The 20,327-nt window shown below is 50.7% G+C and overlaps 1 protein-coding gene across 1 annotated transcript in view; it reads right to left on the bottom strand.

Moving 5' to 3' along the window:
- EXOC2 (exocyst complex component 2) overlaps window positions 1-20,327 on the bottom strand; it is a 165,773-nt gene that overhangs the window by 110,993 nt on the left and 34,453 nt on the right. The window contains exons 5-6 of the mRNA XM_055126695.1: window positions 8,865-8,978; window positions 7,493-7,617 (exon numbers count right to left, since the gene is read on the bottom strand). Of these exons, the coding sequence (XP_054982670.1) occupies window positions 7,493-7,617; window positions 8,865-8,978 (239 nt within the window). The remainder of the gene's footprint in view (window positions 1-7,492; window positions 7,618-8,864; window positions 8,979-20,327) is intronic.

The following is a 20,327-nucleotide window of genomic DNA, read 5'->3' as shown; positions in this document are numbered from 1 at the left end:
TGGCACACTTTTCCAGAAAGATCCAGACGGGAGGGGACTGGAGTGATATAGCACAGTGGGGAGGGTGGTTGACTTGAACGAGGCCAACCCGGGTTCGAATCCCAGCATCCCATACGGTCCCCTGAGCACTGCCAGGAGTAATTCCTGAGTGTAGAACCAGGAGTAACCCCTGTGCACCGCCGGGTGTGACCCATAAAGCAAAAAAAAAAAAAAAAAAGATCCAGAGGGGAAACGCCAGATGGGCCAGTCAGAGGCTTGAGCACACAGACCTCTTGTCCCTTAATCTCAAACGGCCCTTGGTGAGGGGGAAAAAAAACACCAGAGCAACATTCGGCGCCTACACGGGCCAGAAGGGCCTATGAGGACAGGAACTAGGGACACACAGAGGACATCTTTTTTTTTTTTTTTTTTTTTGCTTTTTGGGTCACACCCGGTGATGCACAGGGGTTACTCCTGGCTCATGTGCTCAGGAATTAATCCTGGTGTTGCTTGGGGGACCAGATGGGATGCTGGGAATCAAACCCGGGTCGGCTGCGTGCAAGGCAAAGGCCCTCCCCGCTGTGCTATACAAGCCCCAAGGACGTCATCTTTTAGATCTACAAATATTTAAGACACGACAGACAGTGGAACTTAGTATTTGAAGGTTACACATGTATTACACACTACATGTATCATGCATAATACGTGTCACACGTGCATTATATATTGTAAAGAGCACACACGTATGTCTACGTTGAAAGCAATCCGTGAGTGGGTATGTCCCCTGCCAACCCTGCCCTCTCTGTGCAATAGAAAATAAAAACAGTCAATAATAAAGTAATTCCGAGTGTTTCACTGAAGACAAGCAGGGGTGGAGGGTTCCCGCTCGGGGACCCGGGTCCCGATGTGCCACGTGCCCAACTGTCTTCCTGCATCGACACTCAGGACACCAGAATCAGCCCAGGGCGCCTCCTGACTCGCACCCGGGGCTCAGCGGGAGGAAGAGCAAAGCCACCCGCTGAGCCACACGGCTTCCCGGCGTCGCTTCCTCAGGAACCAGGGACGGGGCAGGGCGCCAGGCCCCCCAGAACAGCCCTGCACAACTCTGGCCATCCTGACAATTCCGAGCCAGCGTCCTCAAAGGAGGCAGGGGAGGGGGGCACACCGGAAGTGGCCGCTAAAAACCCTGGAGACTGTATAGGGGACGAGTTCAAAGGTCAAAGATGACCCAAAGACAGCACGGAGGCCCAGGACGCCCGTGACACTGACCAGCGGCACCCTCAGGCCTGCGCCCGGGGCTGGCTCAGGTCAGGGGACAGCCAGCCAGACGGCAGGCGGATGGACGGCCGAGGGGCGGCCGCAGGACAGGGAAGAGGCTTTGGCAAGGCGGGTTTTGCGGAAAGGAGGCCGAGACCGTTTCTGACGGGCACGGCGAGGTCTGTGGGGGCCGAGGGACCCGCCACACTGGCTGTGCGGCTGGCTGGGCTCTGATTCAAGAACGGCACACGGGGGGGGGGGGGGGGAACAGAACTGCCGGGAGCCTTCAGACGCCCACATAAGGGACAGCCACACACGCGGGCGACAGCCACCAGCTGGACACCTGGTGGGAGCGGACGAGCTCGCCGATCCACCCCGCTCGTGCGAGAGTCCAGAGACAAGACGAACGCAGAGGACGCTGAGGAGGGCAGGGAGAGGCCCGAGCGACGGTCAGTGGCCCAGCCAGGGCTCGATCCCCGGGAACTCAGAAGTGCCCCAAGCACCACCAGGAGTGCTCTCTAATCTGAGCACCGAGCCAGGAGTCAGCCCCGAGAACTGCTGGGCGTCCTCCCACCCCCAAACAAAGCAGCAGGTTATCGTCTGGGTTTTCTTTTTTGGGGGGAAAGGAGGCGGATAGACGATGACCTTGAGTCACTGCCCGAGGGAGGCTGACCCTGGTGGGCGTGCAGTTCGCACTGCGTACACGGATCCGATCACCAACCCTGCTGCAATCAGGGGCCCAGAGAAACTAGAAGCGTGTCAGTAGTACAGGCAAACCCCTCTCCCGGGGGCGGTGGCTCGAACTCCCACCCGTGTCACTGCCAACAGTACCTTGACTTTTCTTATGAGTTCAAGACCGAGTTTCCCAGGACCGGAGTGATAGCACAGCAGACAGGGCATTTGCCTTGCACACCTCCGACCTGGGTTCCATCCCCGCCGTCCCACGGGGTCCCCCGAGCACCGCCAGGAGTAACTCCTGAGTGCAGAGCCAGGAGGAACCTCTAAGCACTGCTGGGTGTGATCCCCCCCCCAAAAAAAAAGCAAAAAAAAAAAAAGACCACGTTTCCCAATAGTCAGCAGGAAGCCGCAGAAGTGGCCTCGAAGAGACCGTCCAGACACAGGCCGGGATTTATAACCGCAGGGCCAGACCCTGCCGCTGTGAGCCGCCGGCTCGGAAAGGCTTATCAGATGCTGCGTCAAGTGGATCAAACCAAAAGAGAGACGAGAACTACAAAAGGACAAGGAAAGTCAGTGCAACTGACACATACCAAGAGCACGTTTTGACTAACTACGAGAACACGGTGGAATTAAATACAAAGACAAAGACATCTATCTGGGAGCAGGAAAACTGGAAAAAAGAACAGGTAAAAATTAAGAGGTGGGGTCAGAAGTGCAGATTAGGATCAGAAAGATGAACAGAGCACGGGAAAGAAAGATGTACTAAGCTCAAATAAAATTTGGAAGCATTTCTCCCAGACCTGCAAACCACACCGTCTGCACTCGGGGCTGCCAGCTGCCAGCCTGCCGGCCTGCAGTCTTGGGCGGCTTTGCAGAAATGTCCTGCCAGCCCAGGAGAAGGGATCAACCCTGACACAGCACATTTTCCTGCCTGTATGGTCTGGGGACAGCACAAAGGTGGCACAGTGGCTCAAAAGCAAAAAGCGGGGCTGGAGGAATAGCACAGTGGGGAGGGCGTTTGCCTTGCACGCGGCTGACCTGGGTTCGATTCCCAGCATCCCATATGGTCCCCTGAGCATTGCCAGGGGTGATTCCTGAGTGCAGAGCCAGGAGTAACCCGTGTGCATCGCTGGGTGTGACCCAAAAAGCAAAAAAAAAAAAAAAAAAAAAAGCAAAAAGCATTGGCTTCTATAGCATAGAGAGGAAAATTTTTTTTTAATTTCTTTTAAGATATTAGAACCACGGAATAAGAGGACAAAAATATTTCAGCATAATAAATGCGAGAGGCTTATATTCTTCTGTTAAAGACTGTCACTGTCACTGTCATCCCGTTGCTCATCGATTTGCTCGAGCGGGCACCAGTCACGTCTCCATTGAGAGACTTGTTGTGACTGTTTTTGGCATATCCAATATGCCACGGGGAGCTTGCCAGGCTCTGCCGTGTGGGTGGGATCCTCTCAGTAGCTTGCCGGGCTCTTCGAGAGGGGCAGAGGAATCGAACCCAGGTCGGCTGTGTGAAAGGCGAACGCCCTCCCCGCTGTGCTATCACTTCAGCCCTGTTAAAGACTATGGCTATAAAATTTTAAAAATGGACAAAAAAAAAAGACTATGGCTCAGAGTAAAAATACTCAAGTCCACCCCGTGTTGCCCAGGAGACCCATGGAAGATGCGAAATCTTGAGGGTCTGCAGCCAAGAGGGGTGGGCACTGCCACTGGTGCCTGTGACAGCTTTGGAGCACACGGCCAGGTGTGCCACGCCTGGCAGACACACGTGTGTGCTGCGGCTAGGCCGTGCGACCCCCGGCGAGTGGATGCTGGCGCCCCAGGAGGCAGCGGGAGGGAAGGCGCCTTGTAGAAGACCCCCTGGCACCGCCTGCACTGGGCGCCCCGCACCCCCAGGAGACACTCCTGCTCCCCTCAAAAACGTGTGTGACCCCTGGTCATCACAAGGACAATGATAAAGAATAAAATTAAGGGGGCTGGAGCGATAGCACAGCGGGGAGGGCGTTTGCCTTGCACGCGGCCGACCCGGGTTCGAGTCCCAGCATCCCATATGGTCCCCTGAGCACGGCCAGGGGAAATTCCTGAGTGCAGAGCCAGGAATAACCCCTGTGCATCACCGGGTGTGATCCAAAAAGCAAAAAAAAAAAAGAAAGAAAGAAAGAAAGAAAGAAAGAAAGAAAGAAAGAAAGAAAGAAAGAAAGAAAGAAAGAAAGAAAGAAAAAGAAAAAGAAAAAAGAATAAAATTAAGTATATTTTCAGAGGCCAGAGCGATAATAGTATAGTGGGGAGGGCATTTGCCTTGCACATGGCCGACCCGGGTTCAAATTCCCAGCATCCCATATGGTCCCTGAGCACCACCAGGAGTAATTCCTGAGTGCAGAGCCAGTAATAACTCCTGTGCATCGCTGGGTGTGACCAAAAAGAAAAAAAAAATAAAGTATATTTTTTAAGAGTGCAGTTGAAAATATTTCTTTCTCTCTTTTTTTTCTTTTCAGGGGGCTGGGGTGACTGTCCGCTCCCCAACCCTGGCCTGAACCCTTGAAAATATTTCTAAAGGAATCCACACTAATTCTAATAGATCAAAAGCTGTATAAAAAGAAACATAGTAAGGAAATAACTGTTCAAAGGCAACAGAAACTGAGGACTGGTCTTCATTCGGATGCTGACCAGAGCAGGGGTGGGGGTGACGGTGATGGGGGACATGGGGACCAAAGGGGCGGGAGGGGAACACGGGTGGGCACGGTGCTGAGTGTTGCGTGAGGTTCTCCCCCTACCAGGCCCCCAAACCATGGTGCCAGAACTGAAACAAAATTGTTTTGATGGTTTAAAAAGGGAAAGCAAAAACTATGTTAAAATAAAACTGCCCCAAGAAGCAATCTGAGAAGTAAAGAGAGGTTTCTAGAATATGCAACTGTGTATTCAACATAACTGCAATTCTGTCATCTGCGCTCGTATGAGCGTCCAAGAGGGCGGAGTAAATGCAGTCACCAGGCTCACTGTCATGAGGCTAGAGGCAGGTCCAGCTTAGTAACGATTTCTGCAATATGCATTTTTCTTTACTATGCAAGGTTTTCCTTAATACGCATTTCATTTACAAACAAAAATGAGGAAAGCAGGTATGGATGTGTGCCAGCGTTTCAAATTAACTATCAAACTTATTTTCTATAGGCCAGACGGTCATTTGCTTATTATTCATTCACCAGCATTATCGTTCTTTTATTGACGCTCCCAGCATGCCCCCCTATGGCAAGCGTCCAACAAATGGGACACATAAATCAGAAGCACTAAATAAAACTTTCAAAATCCGCCAAGGAAGAAAGCAGGTAAAGAAGCATAACCATGAGGGAACAAATATACTGTGATTCCAAGTAGATATCCAAAAGGCGGAGAGAAGAGTTGATGGAGGAGTTTGCGGAATGAAATCAGTTCAGTTCCAGCCAGTTAGGAAGAAGGACAATTCACACCTGACAAGCGATTTGCACAGTGACTGGGAGAATCAGTACGTCATAATTCAGCTTGATCATACTAAAAACTCTCTTCACATAGGCCCCAAGTGCTGACAGAGTAATGCTAACTTGGAACTCAATAAGCAGAAAGAAAATAACAGCAGACCACCAAAACTTGCAGGTTAAAAAAAGATTTATCAAAGACCGCAATTTTTCTCCTCCCTGCTAGAGAAGCATTTACGATGCCTTTCAAAACACAGGATTCACCTGGAAGGCCGGGGCTGTGACCTCACTGGAGCGGAGAATGAAATCTGTCTGCTCAGAAGACAGGTTAATTATTAAAAAGGAAGTCTTTCTGAACTGCAGGTGAGGCCTCTGGAACCACAATGAGAGTGAAAGGTATGTAAGTATGTGGGATTAGCTAGGAATGTCTTCATTTATCACATAAGAATCGGCTAGCTCTTATCCATATGTTTTATTTTGTACTGGAAAAACAATAATTCGATTTCTCTTCATCAAAGGCAAGCAAGCAACGCAAGCAATCATCCCGTTGATCGTCGATTTTCTCGAGCGGTCTCAGTAACGTCTCCATTCGTCCTAGCCCTGAGATTTTAGAAGCCTCTCTCTACTCGTCCTTCCCAAGATGGCACAGTGGAGGCTCTTTCAGGGTCAGGGGAATGAGACCCATCATTGTTACTGGTTTTGGCATATGAAAATGCCACGGGGGGCTTGCCAGGCTCTGCTGTGTGGGCAGGAAAATATAATACATCCTCTTTACTGAATCAGTGAATTGGCAGGGGAGAAAATAAATAAAAGAATGAAGTAAATGGAGGCCAGATTAACAGCACAGCAGGTAAGACACTTGCCATGGACGTGGCCGACCTGGGCTTGATCCCGGTATCCCATATGGCTCCTGTGCATTACCAGGAGCAATTCCTGAGTGCAGAGCCAGGAGTAACCCCAGAGCAGGGCCAGGTGTGTCCCCCTCACCCCCTCCACAAAAAAAAAAAATGAAGTAAAGGCAGGAAACAATTTCTGAAGCTGACTTTTTAACTAAGGGCTAAAAAGTTATTAGCTTTACTAATAGTAATTAGTAAATTAGCTAATTACTGGTAGCAATTAGTAGCAGTAATACTATTACTAGTAGTAATACTATTAGTAATACTATTGCTAGTAGTAATACTATTAGTACTATAGTGGTACTAATACTACTGCTAGTAATACTAATAGTAATAATAATAGTAGCTAATTACTAGCAGTAATTAGCTAAACCAGTTGATTTTAATTGTCTTATCAGAGCTTCACAGAACTAGAGGACAAGAAGGCAAAAACATACAATAGATGTGAACAAGTGATCTTCTCAGACTACTATCAGCTACATAAAACTGATACCCCATAGTTCACCTTCAGTATAAGCATTTCCTGTCTTTCTTTTTTTTTTTTTAAATCTTCTTTCTTTTGCCTTTTGGGTCACACCTGGCGATGCTCAGGAGTACTCCTGGTTTTGTGCTCAGGAGTTACTCCTGGCACTGCTGAGGGACCAGATGGGATGCTGGGGATTGGACCCAGGTCAACTGAGTGCAGGGCAAACCCCCTCCCTGCTGTACCGTCGCTGCGGCCCCTCAAAGGTACTGTGTACCCAGTACTTTCCCTGAGGTGTGCACAGCCATCCTACTTTTCTCCACGCAGTTTCCCACCACCCAGGCAGATGGTGACTCGGGCAGAGGGACACAAAGACGCCGTTTTAGCCACTGTCCTTCCGACCGCAGCTCACAGCGGCCACGTCGAGGGACGCGGTCCCACTCGCAAGAGGCTGGTGGCTCTGAGCAGATTTTTTGAAAACCCTAGACTATGACCGGATGGGATTTAATTTCTTATTGGGCCCGGAGACTGGGCACGATGGAGTGGCGAGTCTCCTGTTTCACACACGCAGGACGGGGCCACAAAAGCCCCCAAGACAAATATTTTAAGTGCTGCACCTTCAAAGAGATTCCAGCCTCGTCCGCAACAAATATTTATGGCGCATTTTAGATCCCCCCCTTTTATACGCGCAGACCGAACAGTCGCACCCCGTAAACACTCGGCCGGGCCGGGCTCGGGTTTCGGCAGACGCCCAGGGGTCCCCTTACCGGACAGTGCGTCCTGCGCCTCGAAGAACGTGCTGAGCCCCCCTTTCACGTAGGCCAGGCTGCCTTCGCTCTTCTTGCTGGCCTGCCTCTTCAGGTTGCTGACCGCCATCTTCAGCTGTTCGAAACTGAACGGAAACAAAGAAAGCAAGACGCTGAGATTCGGAGCCCGGGCGCTCGGTGGCCCCTGGGGTCGAGGCTCGGAGATGCACACAGTACGATCGCGTCCCCTGAGAGCAGCAGAGCAGGACAGAGAGTGCCCGTGTCCTTATGAACACCGAGCATCCAGTGGTGCTCACAGTGGTGTGCAAAAGGTCACTCCAAACCTCAGGGGCCCACATGGATAAAACCATCAATGCTTCTGTTCCCCGCCCTCCTTTATTAGGTTTCAGGGCCACAGTTGGTAGTACGAGGGCTTACTCCTACTCTGTGCTCAGGGATCAGGCCGGGCAGGGCTCCGGGGACCACAGGGGATGCTGGAGATCAAACCCAGGTAGGCTGAGTGTAAGGCAAGTGGCCTCCCCGCTGTACGATCTCTCCGCTCACCTCCACCAACGGTTCTATGATCGATAGTGTGTCATAAATGTGAGCCGCCAGGCGAACTGTCCTCACATGCTCCCCTCTGCCTTCTGGACACAAGCTGACCAGACCGTTGGCCCCACCACAGACACCCAACCCTCTCTCACTGACGCGGAAATTACAGGAAGCCAATCTAGAACAGTTCTGAACGTGTTCCTGAGTTCCGTGATGGGCCTACACAGAAAACGGGTTCCAACCACGGAAAAAGCAGAGTCGCAACATCCAATTAGAATCACCCACCAAAATGAAAGGTATGACGTTTGCTTTAAAAATCGGGGCTGGACTGATACCACAGCAGGTAGGCATTTGCCTTGCAAGAGGACGACCCAGGTTCGATTCCCAACATCCCATATGGTTCCCCGAGCACCGCCAGGAGTAAGTCCTGAGTGCAGAGCCAGGAGTAACCCCTGCGCATCGCCAGGTGTGACCCAAAAAGAAAAAAAAAAAATCACCAGTCTGGGGCCAGAGCAATAGAACAGCAGGTAGAGTGTTTGCCTTGTGTGTGGCTGACCCGTATTCAATCCCCAGTATCCCATATGGTCCCCCAAGCACTGCTAGGAGTAATTCCTGAGTGCAGAGCCAGGAGTAACCCCTGAGCATCACCAGGTATGATGATTCCCCCCACACATACACACACACAAAAAAGAATGCACCACTCTGGGAGCCCAAGAGATAGCACAGCAGGTAACACACCTGACCCGGGTTCAAGCCTGGCCCCACTTGTGGTGATACCTGAGCACAGAGCCAGCAGCCTGTTAGTGTCCCCCCACCCCCAGGGAGCCCAGTCCCCACTGACCTCGTGTTGGAATGATTCTCTATCAGGTACCAGGCGGCTGAGAAATTCTCACTGGTGAAATCCGCACTCATTCCTGGGAACAGCGTTTCCAAATCCTTCTGGGGAAATTTACTTCTGCACAAGGGAAAATATCAAAATGTTTAAAATGCATTTTAAATGGGCTGGAGCGATAGCACAGCGGGTAGAGTGTTTGCCTTGCTCGCGGCCGACTCGGATTCGATTCCTCCGCCCCTCTCAGAGAGCCCGGCAAGCTACCGAGAGTATCGCGCCCGCATGGCAGAGCCTGGCAAGCTCCCTGTGGCGTATTCGATATGCCAAAAACAGTCACAAGTCTCACAGTGGAGACGTTACTGTTGCCCACTCGAGCAAATCGATGAACAGCGGGATGACAGTGCTACAGTGCTACAGTGCATTTTAAGTGCTACTATAACTATTCTCACATAATAAACAGGAGGAAAAGGACTGAAATGCGACACAGCATTTGCACGAAATTGACTCCCACGAAAGCTCCTCCCGCTCCCCAGCTGACTCCCCATCAGACAAGCTCTGCACTTTCAAGGCAGAAAATTAGCTCTAACACTTTATTGACTATATTACAAAATAAAATACATTATGTAAGGAAAGGAGGACGGGCAGAGTCTCTGATGAGGCAATGAAATAGACCCAAATCTGAAACCATCCCCTCCTCTTGATGTGGAAGAACAAAATTTAGACATCCTTAAACTCTAAAACACTCAACCGGTTTGTTAAAATGAGTTTTGGTTGAAGAACCATACCCCAAACAGAGCCAAACCAAAGAAACAAAAAAAAAACCCAACCCCTTGCACCCGGCCAGCCCGGGGTTCGACCCCCAATATGCCGTATTGTCTCCCAGGCACCACCAGGAGTAATTCCTGAGTGCGGAGTCGGGAATCACCCGGAGCATCGCCAGGGGTGGCCCACAAACAAAACAAACTTTAAAAAGAGGAGATACATGGACACATGGTTAAGACAGAACGAACGCGGGCCGGAGAGCCTGCGGGAGGGAAGGCCCTTCCCTTGCACGAAGCCCACCCCGGCCAAATCCCAGCAGCATCTCTGGTCCCCCGGGCACCCCGGGGGTCACTCCTGACGCCAATCTCTCGGGGAAGCTGAGAAAGGCACAGGGCGACAGCCAGCACGCGGCCTGCAGTGTGGGGACCCACCTTTGCATCAGTTCATTCACTGACTCCCTCGCGACCCGGCCCCGCTTGTCTCAGAGCAAGACGTGCCCACCCCATGCCCTCTGGCTCGCGCTGGGGGCACCGGCCCACCCGTGCGCACTGCAGCCCAGGCTCTGCTGACAAGTTTCTCTGTGCCCGGGACCTGCTTCTCTCCCCTGACTCGACTCCCACCAACCCCGGGCCGCAGCCGACTCCACAGGGCGACGCCGCCCCTCCTCGGCCCTTCCTTGTGGCTCTTCTGTCTCACTGTCCCCAGGCCCGCGGGACGCTGCCTCCCAACAGCCTGCACTGCGTAAGCAGCTCACGGGCACCGGAACCGGGAAGGACACAGGATCGTTTCGTTTCCCAGGGCCGGGGTCCCTCAATATGTACACTCGGGGGGCAGGGGGGGCGCACGCCCCCACTGCGGAGGGAAGCGCAGGCAGCCCAAGGGCTCACCATCCATCGGGGTCCTTAGGCCACAGACAGAGCCCAAACCCTGAAATCGGGCCTCAGGCCCAGGCCCAACACGCCCTCTTCACCCCACGGACACTCCCAGGGTCTGTTGCCGAGAGACGGGCAGGGGCGGGGCGGCCTCGGAGCCCGACTCCCCACCAGCTCAGGGGCATTCTCAGGGCCCCCCAGATTTCGGGGGGCTGTCCTGCTGCCCCCTTTCCTCGGGAGCCTCACAGGGGCACGTGAGGGGCTGGAGTCGTGTCCTGGAGGGGGCAGGGACCGTCCTTCCCTCACTGACACCCGCGTCCCTGGGGGCTGCACAGTGATTGTGGGTGACGATGTGTGTGTGTGACGGAGTGTGTGTAAGAATGGGGGGTGATGGGGCTGGAGCGGCAGCACAATGGGAGGGCATTTGCCTTGCACTCGGCCGACCTGGGTTCGATCCCCAGCATCCCATATGGTCCCCTGAGTAATCCCTGAGTGCATGAGCCAGGAGTAACCCCTGTGCATCACCGGGTGTAAGCCAAAAAGCAAAAAAAAAAAAAAAAAAGAATGGGGGATGCATAGTGAGTGTGAGCGATGGTGTGTGTGTATACGACAGTGTGTGTGTAAGGGAGGGCATTTGCCTTGCATGCGGCCGACCCGGGTTCGATTCCTCCGTCCCTCTCAGAGAGCCCAGCAAGCTACCAAGAGTACTGTGCCCACACGGCAGAGCCTGGCAAGCTCCCCATGGAGTATTCGATATGCCAAAGACAGTGTCTCACAACGGAGACATTACTGGTGCCCGCTCCAGCAAATCTATGAACAACGGGACAACAGTGCTACAGTGCAACAGTGTGTGTAAGAATGGGGGGTGTGCATAGTATGTATGTATGTACATAGTATGTATGTGTGGATGATGATGCATGTGTGGGTACACTATGTGAGTATGATGTGTACATGAATGGACCGTGTATGAGCAGTGTATATGTATGCATATGATGTGTGCATGTGACCTATGTGTGCATGCATAGTATGTGTACATGGGATTATAGATGGAGTGTTTGTGAATAGTGTATGCGATGATATATGTGTACATGATTTGTAGTATGTGTCTATGGGGTATGTGTGATGTTATGTGCATATATGAACGATTCACAGTATGTGTGTATGGGTGTATGTGAATGTGTGTGTGATGCATGTGTACATGATTTAAAGTATGTGTGTGGACAGTGTGTGATGATGTATGCATATATGATTCATAGTGTGGTGTGTGTGAATAGTGTGTGATGATGTACATGTATGTGATTTGCAGCACGTGTGGACAGCGGGGGTCTGGGATGTGCGTGAACGGTATGGTTTAGGGCCTGGCTTGAGGCATGCGTCTGCGTGTGTGAACAGTGTGTGTGTGACGGCCGGGTGTGTAGGGCTGAGCGTGTCCGTGTCTGTGAGAGTCACCCGGAGTCACACCCCTCCACCAGGCAGCGGACTCGAGAGGGCGCTGCAGACAGAACTCTGCCTTTCAAGACGTTTATTTTGCTTCCGAGCCTTCATGCTGGCCCGACACTTTACTTAGGAACAGAATCCCGTCACCTTTGGGAGTTTTTCTTGCTTCATTTATTTGTCCATCGCGTCTCAGGTTGGACGTTCTGCGGGACCTGAGGCCTGCGGGCTGCGCCCGGGTTCGGGAGCTGGAAACCCGCCCCACGGGCTGTAGCCACGGCTCTCCCTTCTCCGCTGCCCGCGCTGCCGGTGCCCGTCCAGGCTCACGTGGGCTCACGGGGGCTTCCCGGGGTCCGAGGGCGAGCGGCGGCGAGCCCGCCAGACGCTGCCCCTTGCCACTGACCGCTCCCCACCGTGCTGGACGCTAAGCAGTTCCCTGGATCAAAGCCCCGCACACCCTCTCCGACCACCCAGCCCCCGCCAGCCTTCAGCAGCGTCCGGGACTGGAAATCCGCATCCGACCATCTAGTCTCCCCTGGGGAGAAAGACACAACCCGGGGCTCAGGGGAGCTTCTCCCTCCTCCCCTCAGCCCTGCCGCAGGACACGTGTGACTGGGGCACCAGGTGCACAAGCCCCGCCTGGCAGGAACAGCGGGAAGGGCCCGGCTCTCGGTCACGGCTCTGCTCTAACGCACCCACGGAGCAACGGCCGGCTCGGGGACGCTCAGCATCTCGCTGAGTCGACGCCGGCGTCTGTGCCCGCTCCGGCATGTGACCACGCGGGGTGCCCCCCCCCCGGGACTCACACACATGTGCCCCCACGGCCGACTCTCCGGGCAGGGCAAGCTCAGCTTTGCGACGTCCATGTCGGTCCGGGCTGGGGGACCCCCTCAGGCCCCTGGACGGAGCCGGCCAGGAGGAAGTGGACAAAGGGGGTCTGGGCACTGCGGCTGCCTCCAGGCTCAGAGCCCCTCACGGTAAGGACCCCGCGAGCACAGGGCGGTCTGGAGCAGCCTCTCCCAGCCTGCGGGGGCCCCTCCGGCAGGACTCGCCGTGTTGGCACAACAGCGAACACGGTTTCTTGATTCTGCAGACGGCGAGGGGAAAGGTGGGGTGGCCTGACGCGGCTCTTAGAGAGGGAGAGAGAGAGGGGGGGGGGGGAGAGACAGAGAGAGAGAGGGAGGGAGAGAGGGAGGGAGGGGAGAGAGAGGGAGGGAGGGAAAGAGAGAGAGAGAGGGAGAGAGGGAGGGAGGGAGAGAGAGAGAGGGAGGGAGGGAGAGAGAGGGAGGGAGGGAGAGAGAGAGACGGAGAGAGAGAGGGAGAGAGAGAAAGACAGTGTGTGCGTGTGTGTGTGCGTGTGTGTGTGTGTGTGTGTGTGTGTGTGTGTGTGTGTGTGTGTAGATCAGCCTCATTCTTTGAGGATTTTTATTTTTATTTTTGGCACTGCTGTTTTCACTCTATTGTACTACACAAGATGAGCTTTGGGGATCTAGGAGCACGTCTCTCCTCTCTCTCTCTCTCTGTCCCTTCTCTCTCTCTCTCCCTCTCTTCCTCTCTCCTCTCCTCTCCCTCTCTCTCTCCCTTTCTCTTCTCTCATTTCTCTCTCACTTTTTCTCCTCTCTCCCTCTCTTCTCTCTCCTCTCCCTCTCTCTTCTCTCTCCTCTCTCTCTTCCTCTCTCCCTCTTTCTCCCCACCCTTCTTTCTTCCTCTCACTTTCTGGTTTGGTTTTGTTTTTTTCGCCACCTTGCGGTCTGACCGTTCCTAGATTTTGGCACTACGTGCGATTCATAAACCCGTCTTCAGCGAATGCCCACAACGTCCGAGGTTCTTCTCTCCTGCCCTCGTCAGAGGCCTGTGTGGCCACCTGTCCTTGTGTTCTAGAAGCAGCTGGGAAACGAGCCCCCCTTTCTTGCTGTTGGAAAGCCAAAGTGACGAGAGGAAAATCAGTTCTTGCCTTGCCCCTAAGGCCCCATGGAAGGAAACGGCTACCAATGGGGCACCAAGGGCAGCGACTGTGCCCACGGCCCTCCCCGGGCAGCAGTGCCCACCCCCACAGTGGACCGCTCGGAGACAAGGGGACAAAGCTCCATTTTTGCTCTGTGCTCCCCCCCCCAGCCCGCCCCACTGCCACCAAGGCCCCGTCTCTGGGAGTGACCCTCCCAAGCTCCCCTCTGTAAACGGCCACTGCCCAGAAACGCGCGAGGCCGTTCCCGTAATCCAAACCTGGCGTGACCTGCTTTTTCCACGCCCACAGTTTTGTCTCCGGCACAACCGGGGCTGTGCAGAGGCCGCCTCTCTCTGTGACAGCCAGCCCCGTAAATCAGAAATACAGACGTTTTTACAGGCCGATCCTCGACTCAGTTCAAAGTGAAGCTGGCTCTGTCCCGGGCAATTAGTACCAGTTTTATAAGGACCGAGGCACCATGTGCGCCAAACATCAGGGAGAGCGTCAGGGACATGAAGGCCTGGAGCCGTCGGAGGAGGCCAATAAATGCCATTTGGGGAACTTGTGGGCTGAAGGGCGGCAGCGCGCGGCCGGGTGTCACCGACAAACTCTCCAAACTCCTGCTTGTGCGGACGAGAGAAAACCCCGTGTGATTACTCCCGCTCTCTCCTTCAGACTCAGGGGGCCTGGCCACCCCCAGGGCCCTTCCGGGGTGCCCCCTGCCCATTTCCGTGTCGGCTGAGGGCAATTTCCATCAACACTCACACCGAGAGGACCTCCCCAAGGCGCAGGCGCCGCTTCCACGGGGGAATTCCTCAGACCCAGTAGGAGTTTGTGTTTGTTCAACCGCCCCCCATCAGCACCGTCCAACAGGCATGGACTAGAGGAAACCGCGCAGTTACTTCTTCGGCACCGTTTTTAACATATCAAACATAGGAAAATGATGGTTGGAGGAATCGGTCGGGATGGGAGATGTGTGCTGGAAGCAGATGAAAGACCAAACAGAACAACCTCTCAGTGTCTGTGCTGCAACCCATAATGCCCAAAGGGAGAGAGAGAGAGAGAGAGAGAGAGAGAGAGAGAGAGAGAGAGAGAGAGAGAGAGAGAGAGAGAGAGAGAGTATGGGGAATATTGTCTGCCACAGAGGCACGGGGAGGGTGGGAAAGGGGGGGTATACTGGGTAGGTTGGTGGGGGGATGTGCACTGGTGGAGGGATGGGTGTTTGGTCATTGTGTGATTGTAACTCAGACATGAAAACTTGTAACCATCTCACGGTGATTCAATAAAATTAAAAAATAAAAATAAATTTTAAAAAAATCAAACATGGGTCTTGAAATCAAACGGAAATGAAAGACAGTGAGGAGATGCTCTAGGGCACTCTATCTGCGTGTAACATGAGGCCCTGCGTGTAACATGTAACTCTGAGATCTCCCAGCACACACACTGACATATTCACATGCAAACTTCCTTCTCTTTTCTCTTCTGGTAAAAATACAACTTCACATTGTGAGGGTGCGGAATTCTGAAACATTTCCATGCTAGTTGCTTTAAAAACTTATTTTTAAAGAAACTATTTTTCCAGCCCCAAATATTCTCTTGTCTTGGTTCTGAAACTTTTTTTCTACTTTTCCATTTTTAAAACTTGCTGGGGGGGGGGGGCAAACTTGCTCATTTTTTTTTTCTTTCTTTTTTTTGCTTCCTTTCTTGGGACTGTAAAAAATTGCAAAAAGACTCCAATCAGGCAAAAAAAAAAAAAAGTGGACCAGATTATCCTCTTGCTATCTGGGGTGTCCCCCGGGGGACCTGATTCTACGGGGGTCTCTGCCTTTCTCTCTCTGTTTCACCATCTTCGTCCAGAAGCAGAAACTATGAAGAGATGGTGGTGAACGAAGAAGCCTGGCCGGGGAAATACCTCTCAGAGTGAGAGAGAGAAAGAGAGAGAGAGAGAGAGAGAGAGAGAGAGAGAGAGAGAGAGAGAGAGAGAGAGAGAGAGAGAGAGAGAGAGAGAGGGAGAGAGGCTGAGTTACATCATTTGGATCCCTCCAACAGTGGCCAGTTTTGAACCCAAGAGCAAACCTCACTGTCTGTCTGTCCAGTCTCTGGAACTCGGTTTTAACTGGTTTTAATATTTAGCTGGTTTGACCATTTACTCGTGAATTCAAAGAGCTGGGGCATGTGTTCATTTGATGTTTATATGAGAGTCGGAATTTTACCCCTCCAAAATCTAACCTTTCATTATCCCCTGACGGAGCAAATATTACTGAAACTTAAGTAGTAGGTTGAAATGAATATATTTTATCCCCATTTAAGTACTTCTTGAATTAATGTAACCAATACCATTTTAAGATAATAAGTCAATTTATTGCCCTGAGAGGATTAATATAAATAGAGGTAATTGCACCTACTTCAAAGTGGTAAAATGTGCACAATAGCATATGTGAGGAGCTCAATACTTCGTGATTGCTTAAATAATACTTGTCCACAGTCGATCATCCTTCCCTAGGGTTTTCCTTGCCCTCTTGTGCCCAACGGATCAAGAAAACATTAAGTGTATAGTTATTCTTATTTGGATTTTAATAGAAATGAAAATTAATAAGTTTTAGATGTACCATAGAAACATTCAATATTTGCAAACACTTGCAACAAGATCACCATGAAAAATTACTTAAGATTCATCATCATAGTAACAAAAATATGCTTCTTAATCCAGTGTGGACTTTAAGATCTTTCTCAGCAACTTTTAAATACTCAACATGGTATTATTAACCTTAGTCACCAGCCTGTAGATTACCTCCCAGGACTTATTTATTTTACATCTGAGATTTTTCCCCTTTGGATCACCTTCGTGTATTTTCACATACCCACAACCCCTCTACCTCTCGCAATTATCAGTCTGTTCTATCAAAGATCTTGGTTTTGGGTTTCTTAGATTTCACATATAAGTGAGATTATATACTTGTCTTTCTCCTCTTGATTTATTCCATTCAAAATAATGCCCTCAAAGTTCACCCATGTTGTCACAAATAGCAAGATTCTACTCCTTTTCAATTTTTTTACCCGTTCAATTTATCTGGCCTAACATGTCATTTAAGGCTCATGTTTTCTTACTGCTTTTCGATGTGGGTGATTTATCCACTGATATATCTAGGATATTAAAATTCCCTCCAATTATTATTACATAACTGAATCATATTGCCGTGTGTGTGTGTAAACAGATCACATCTTCACCCATTCTTTCATCAACAGACACTCAGACTCTTTAAGAACCTTGATATTGTAAATAAATAATCTCCACTGGATATGAGGAATATCTCTTCCAAAGAGTACTGATGGCTCCAGAGAGACAATCCAGCAGGTTAAGGTTAGGAACTTGCCCCACACACAGTCAACCTGAGTGCAATCCCCAGCACTGCGCATAATCCCCAGCACTACCACTAGTGATGGCTGAGCACTGAGCCGGGAGTAAGCCTGCCCCCACCCCCCACCCCACCAACAGTGTTTTATTTCCACTGGATATATTGCCACTTATTTCCACCCAGAACTGGAACTGCCAGGTCAAATAGGGCACAATTTCGTCTCTTTGCAAGTGACTGTTCGGTTGAACCAAAGCCATTTATTTAGGAGATTGTAATTAGCCTGTTGTGCATTCTTGGCTCCTTTCCCGCCAACTAATACATGTGTGTGGATTCTTTTTTTTTTTTTTAATCTGGTGCACTCCTCTGGCCTGTCAGACTATTTTTATAGCAGTACTGCACTGCCTTCCTGACGAGTGCTTGGTAGTACAGCTAGAGATCGGTACGTGCCTCATCTCCGGCACTGCTGTCCTCCCTTAGGACTTTTGCCTTTTGGGTTACCTAAAAAATTAAGGTTGTTTTTTGTTATGTCTGTGAAAAATGAAACTGGAAATTTGATAGGGAACACACTAAATCTTTAGACTGCCTTCGGTAGTATAGAAATTTTAACCATATAATTCTTATCCACGAGTACAGAGTAGATTTCATTCTTTTTATTTGTATTATATATATGATATAGCTGGGGCGATAGCACAGTGGGTAGGGTGTTTGCCTTTCACGTGGCTGACCCGGGTTTGACTCCTCTGTCCCTCTCGGAGAGCTTGGCAAGCTATCGAGAGTATCTCTCCTGCACGGCAGAGCCTGGCAAGCTCCCCGTGGCATATTCGATATGCCAAAAACAGTAACAACAAGTCTCACCATGGAGACGTTACTGGTGCCCGCACAAGCAAATCAATGAGCAGTGGGATGACAGTGCGACAGTGATACAGTGATATATATGAAATCATATTGCATATATAATATATGTATTGTATATGTGTACAATATATTATATTATATATGTGTGTATATGTACACATATATATATTTTACAATATGGTAAACCCCCATCACACTGAATAAAGTCACACCATTATTGTTGGAAAAGATAACTGGTAAGATTTAAATCTTAAGTTTATCAAGTCTTTCTTTTGTGGCTTAACATCGGACCCTTCCTGAGACAGCCCGTGTGCACTGGAGAGAGATGACTTGCATTCCGCTGCTTTGACGTGGAATCGTCAGCATGTACCTGTTCCATTTATCTGGCCTAACACGTCATGCAAGGCTCATGTTTCATATGCTTCTCAGTGTGGATGATTTACTCACTGATATAACTAGGATATTAAAATTCCTTCCAATTATTATATCTCTATGTATGTCTCCCTTTCCATCTATTAGTATTTGCTTTGTATATTTTCGTTTTCCTATGTTTGTGACATAAGTATTTATAAACGTTATAGCCACTTATTGCACTGACCCTTTTAGCATTATGTACTGTCCTTAATGTCTTATTACAGTCTGTATTTTTTTAATTTTTTTTTTTTTTTTGCTTTTTTGGGTCAAACCCAGTGATGCTTAGGGGTTACTCCTGGCTCTGCACTCAGGAATTACTCCTGGACCATATGGACTGCTGTGGATCGAACCCAGGTCTGCCTCATTCCCTCCCCACTGTGCTACGCTCCGGCCCCACAGTCTCTGTTTTAAGGACTGTATTTTTTCAACATAAGTGTCCAGCTGTCTTTACTTTCCAGTGGCACAGAACACCTTGTTCTTTCCCTTCACCGTTAGCCTGTGTGTATGCGTGTGCGTGTGCGTGTGCGTGTGTGTGTGTGTGTGTGTGTGTGTGTGTGTGTGTGTGTGTGTGCTGACAGCTCATCTAAGTCTCTTGCAGGCCATGGATAGTAGCTGGGCTTATTTTTTTCTGGTATCTCTCCATACCAGGAATTTTATTCCCACTTGAGCACTTGTAAAATCAATGTATAAAATGCTGTTTTAAGATATCGAGAAAGTTAATTGCCCTGAAGTCTTAGTGGTCATTTAAGTGTCTCTTCCCCCAACTTGCTGAGCAATGGGCAAGATGAAAGCCTGAGAGTCACAACAGCAAGCATGCAGGAAATGTGCTAGGCAGGAGACCCCTCTGGGCTGTTCACACCACTCACTCGCCTGGAGTCCGCACAAGCACTCCCCGAAACAAGGGAAACTGAGGCCTCAGGAAGCTGAGCAGTTGTTCAAAGACCACAAGTAAGTGGGGAAAGTTCCAACCTGAGAGAGTTTGGCTTCATGCGAAATTAGACCACCTCTCGGGGAAGAGGAGAGATTTCTTTGAAAAAAAAACCAAGACTGGTTGGATGTTAGGACACTATATGACTGCAACCGTATCATGAACAGCTTTGTAAGGGTCTGCCTCGCAATGGTTCAATAGAAAACATCTTTTTTTTTGGAGGGGGGGTCACACCCAACGATGCTCAGGGGTTACTCCTGGCTTTGCACTTAGGAATTACTCCTGGCGGTGCTCAAGGGACCATATGGGATGCTGGGGATCGAACCCGGGTAGGCCGCGTGCAAGGCAAACGCCCTACCTGCTGTGCTATCGCTCCAGCCCAGAAAACATCTTTTAAGACAGATAAATAAATAAAATTGAAAAAAAGAAACAAAACCAACACCCTTTAGGGCCATCTTTCCGGGCTGTTTGACCATCATTAAGCAGAGGTTGTTATGAAAGGGACTAAGAGTAAGCACTGTCAGAGAATGTGCGGGCCAGACTCCAGTGTGGCAGCGATATCGGCAACAGTGGAGGCACGCGACAGGAGGAGAGAGGCAAGTGCCTCAGGAGGAGAGGCGGAGCAAAGCGAGGACCAAGCGATCTGGGACGGGCAGCTGCTCAGGCGTCGGCCCTACACGCCGCTGACAGGGGTTCGACTCCCAGGCCCGCACAGAGCTCCACGCGCCTGGTCAGGAGTGACCCCTTGAGCACAGAGCCAGGAGCCAGCCCTGAGCACTGCCGAGTGTGACCCAACTAGCCCCCTAAAACGAGTTCAATCAAAATAGTAATCAAGGCATTTTTTGACCGGAGCCATCCGATTGAATCCCAATTGAATTCCAACTGAATCCTACGTGTCATGGTTTC

The sequence above is a fragment of the Sorex araneus genome, chromosome 2 (assembly GCF_027595985.1).
Source record: "Sorex araneus isolate mSorAra2 chromosome 2, mSorAra2.pri, whole genome shotgun sequence".
In the NCBI taxonomy this organism is placed as follows: Eukaryota; Metazoa; Chordata; class Mammalia; order Eulipotyphla; family Soricidae; genus Sorex; species Sorex araneus.
The sequence above is the reverse complement of the archived record's forward strand: the minus strand, read 5'-3'. Positions and strand labels throughout refer to the sequence as shown.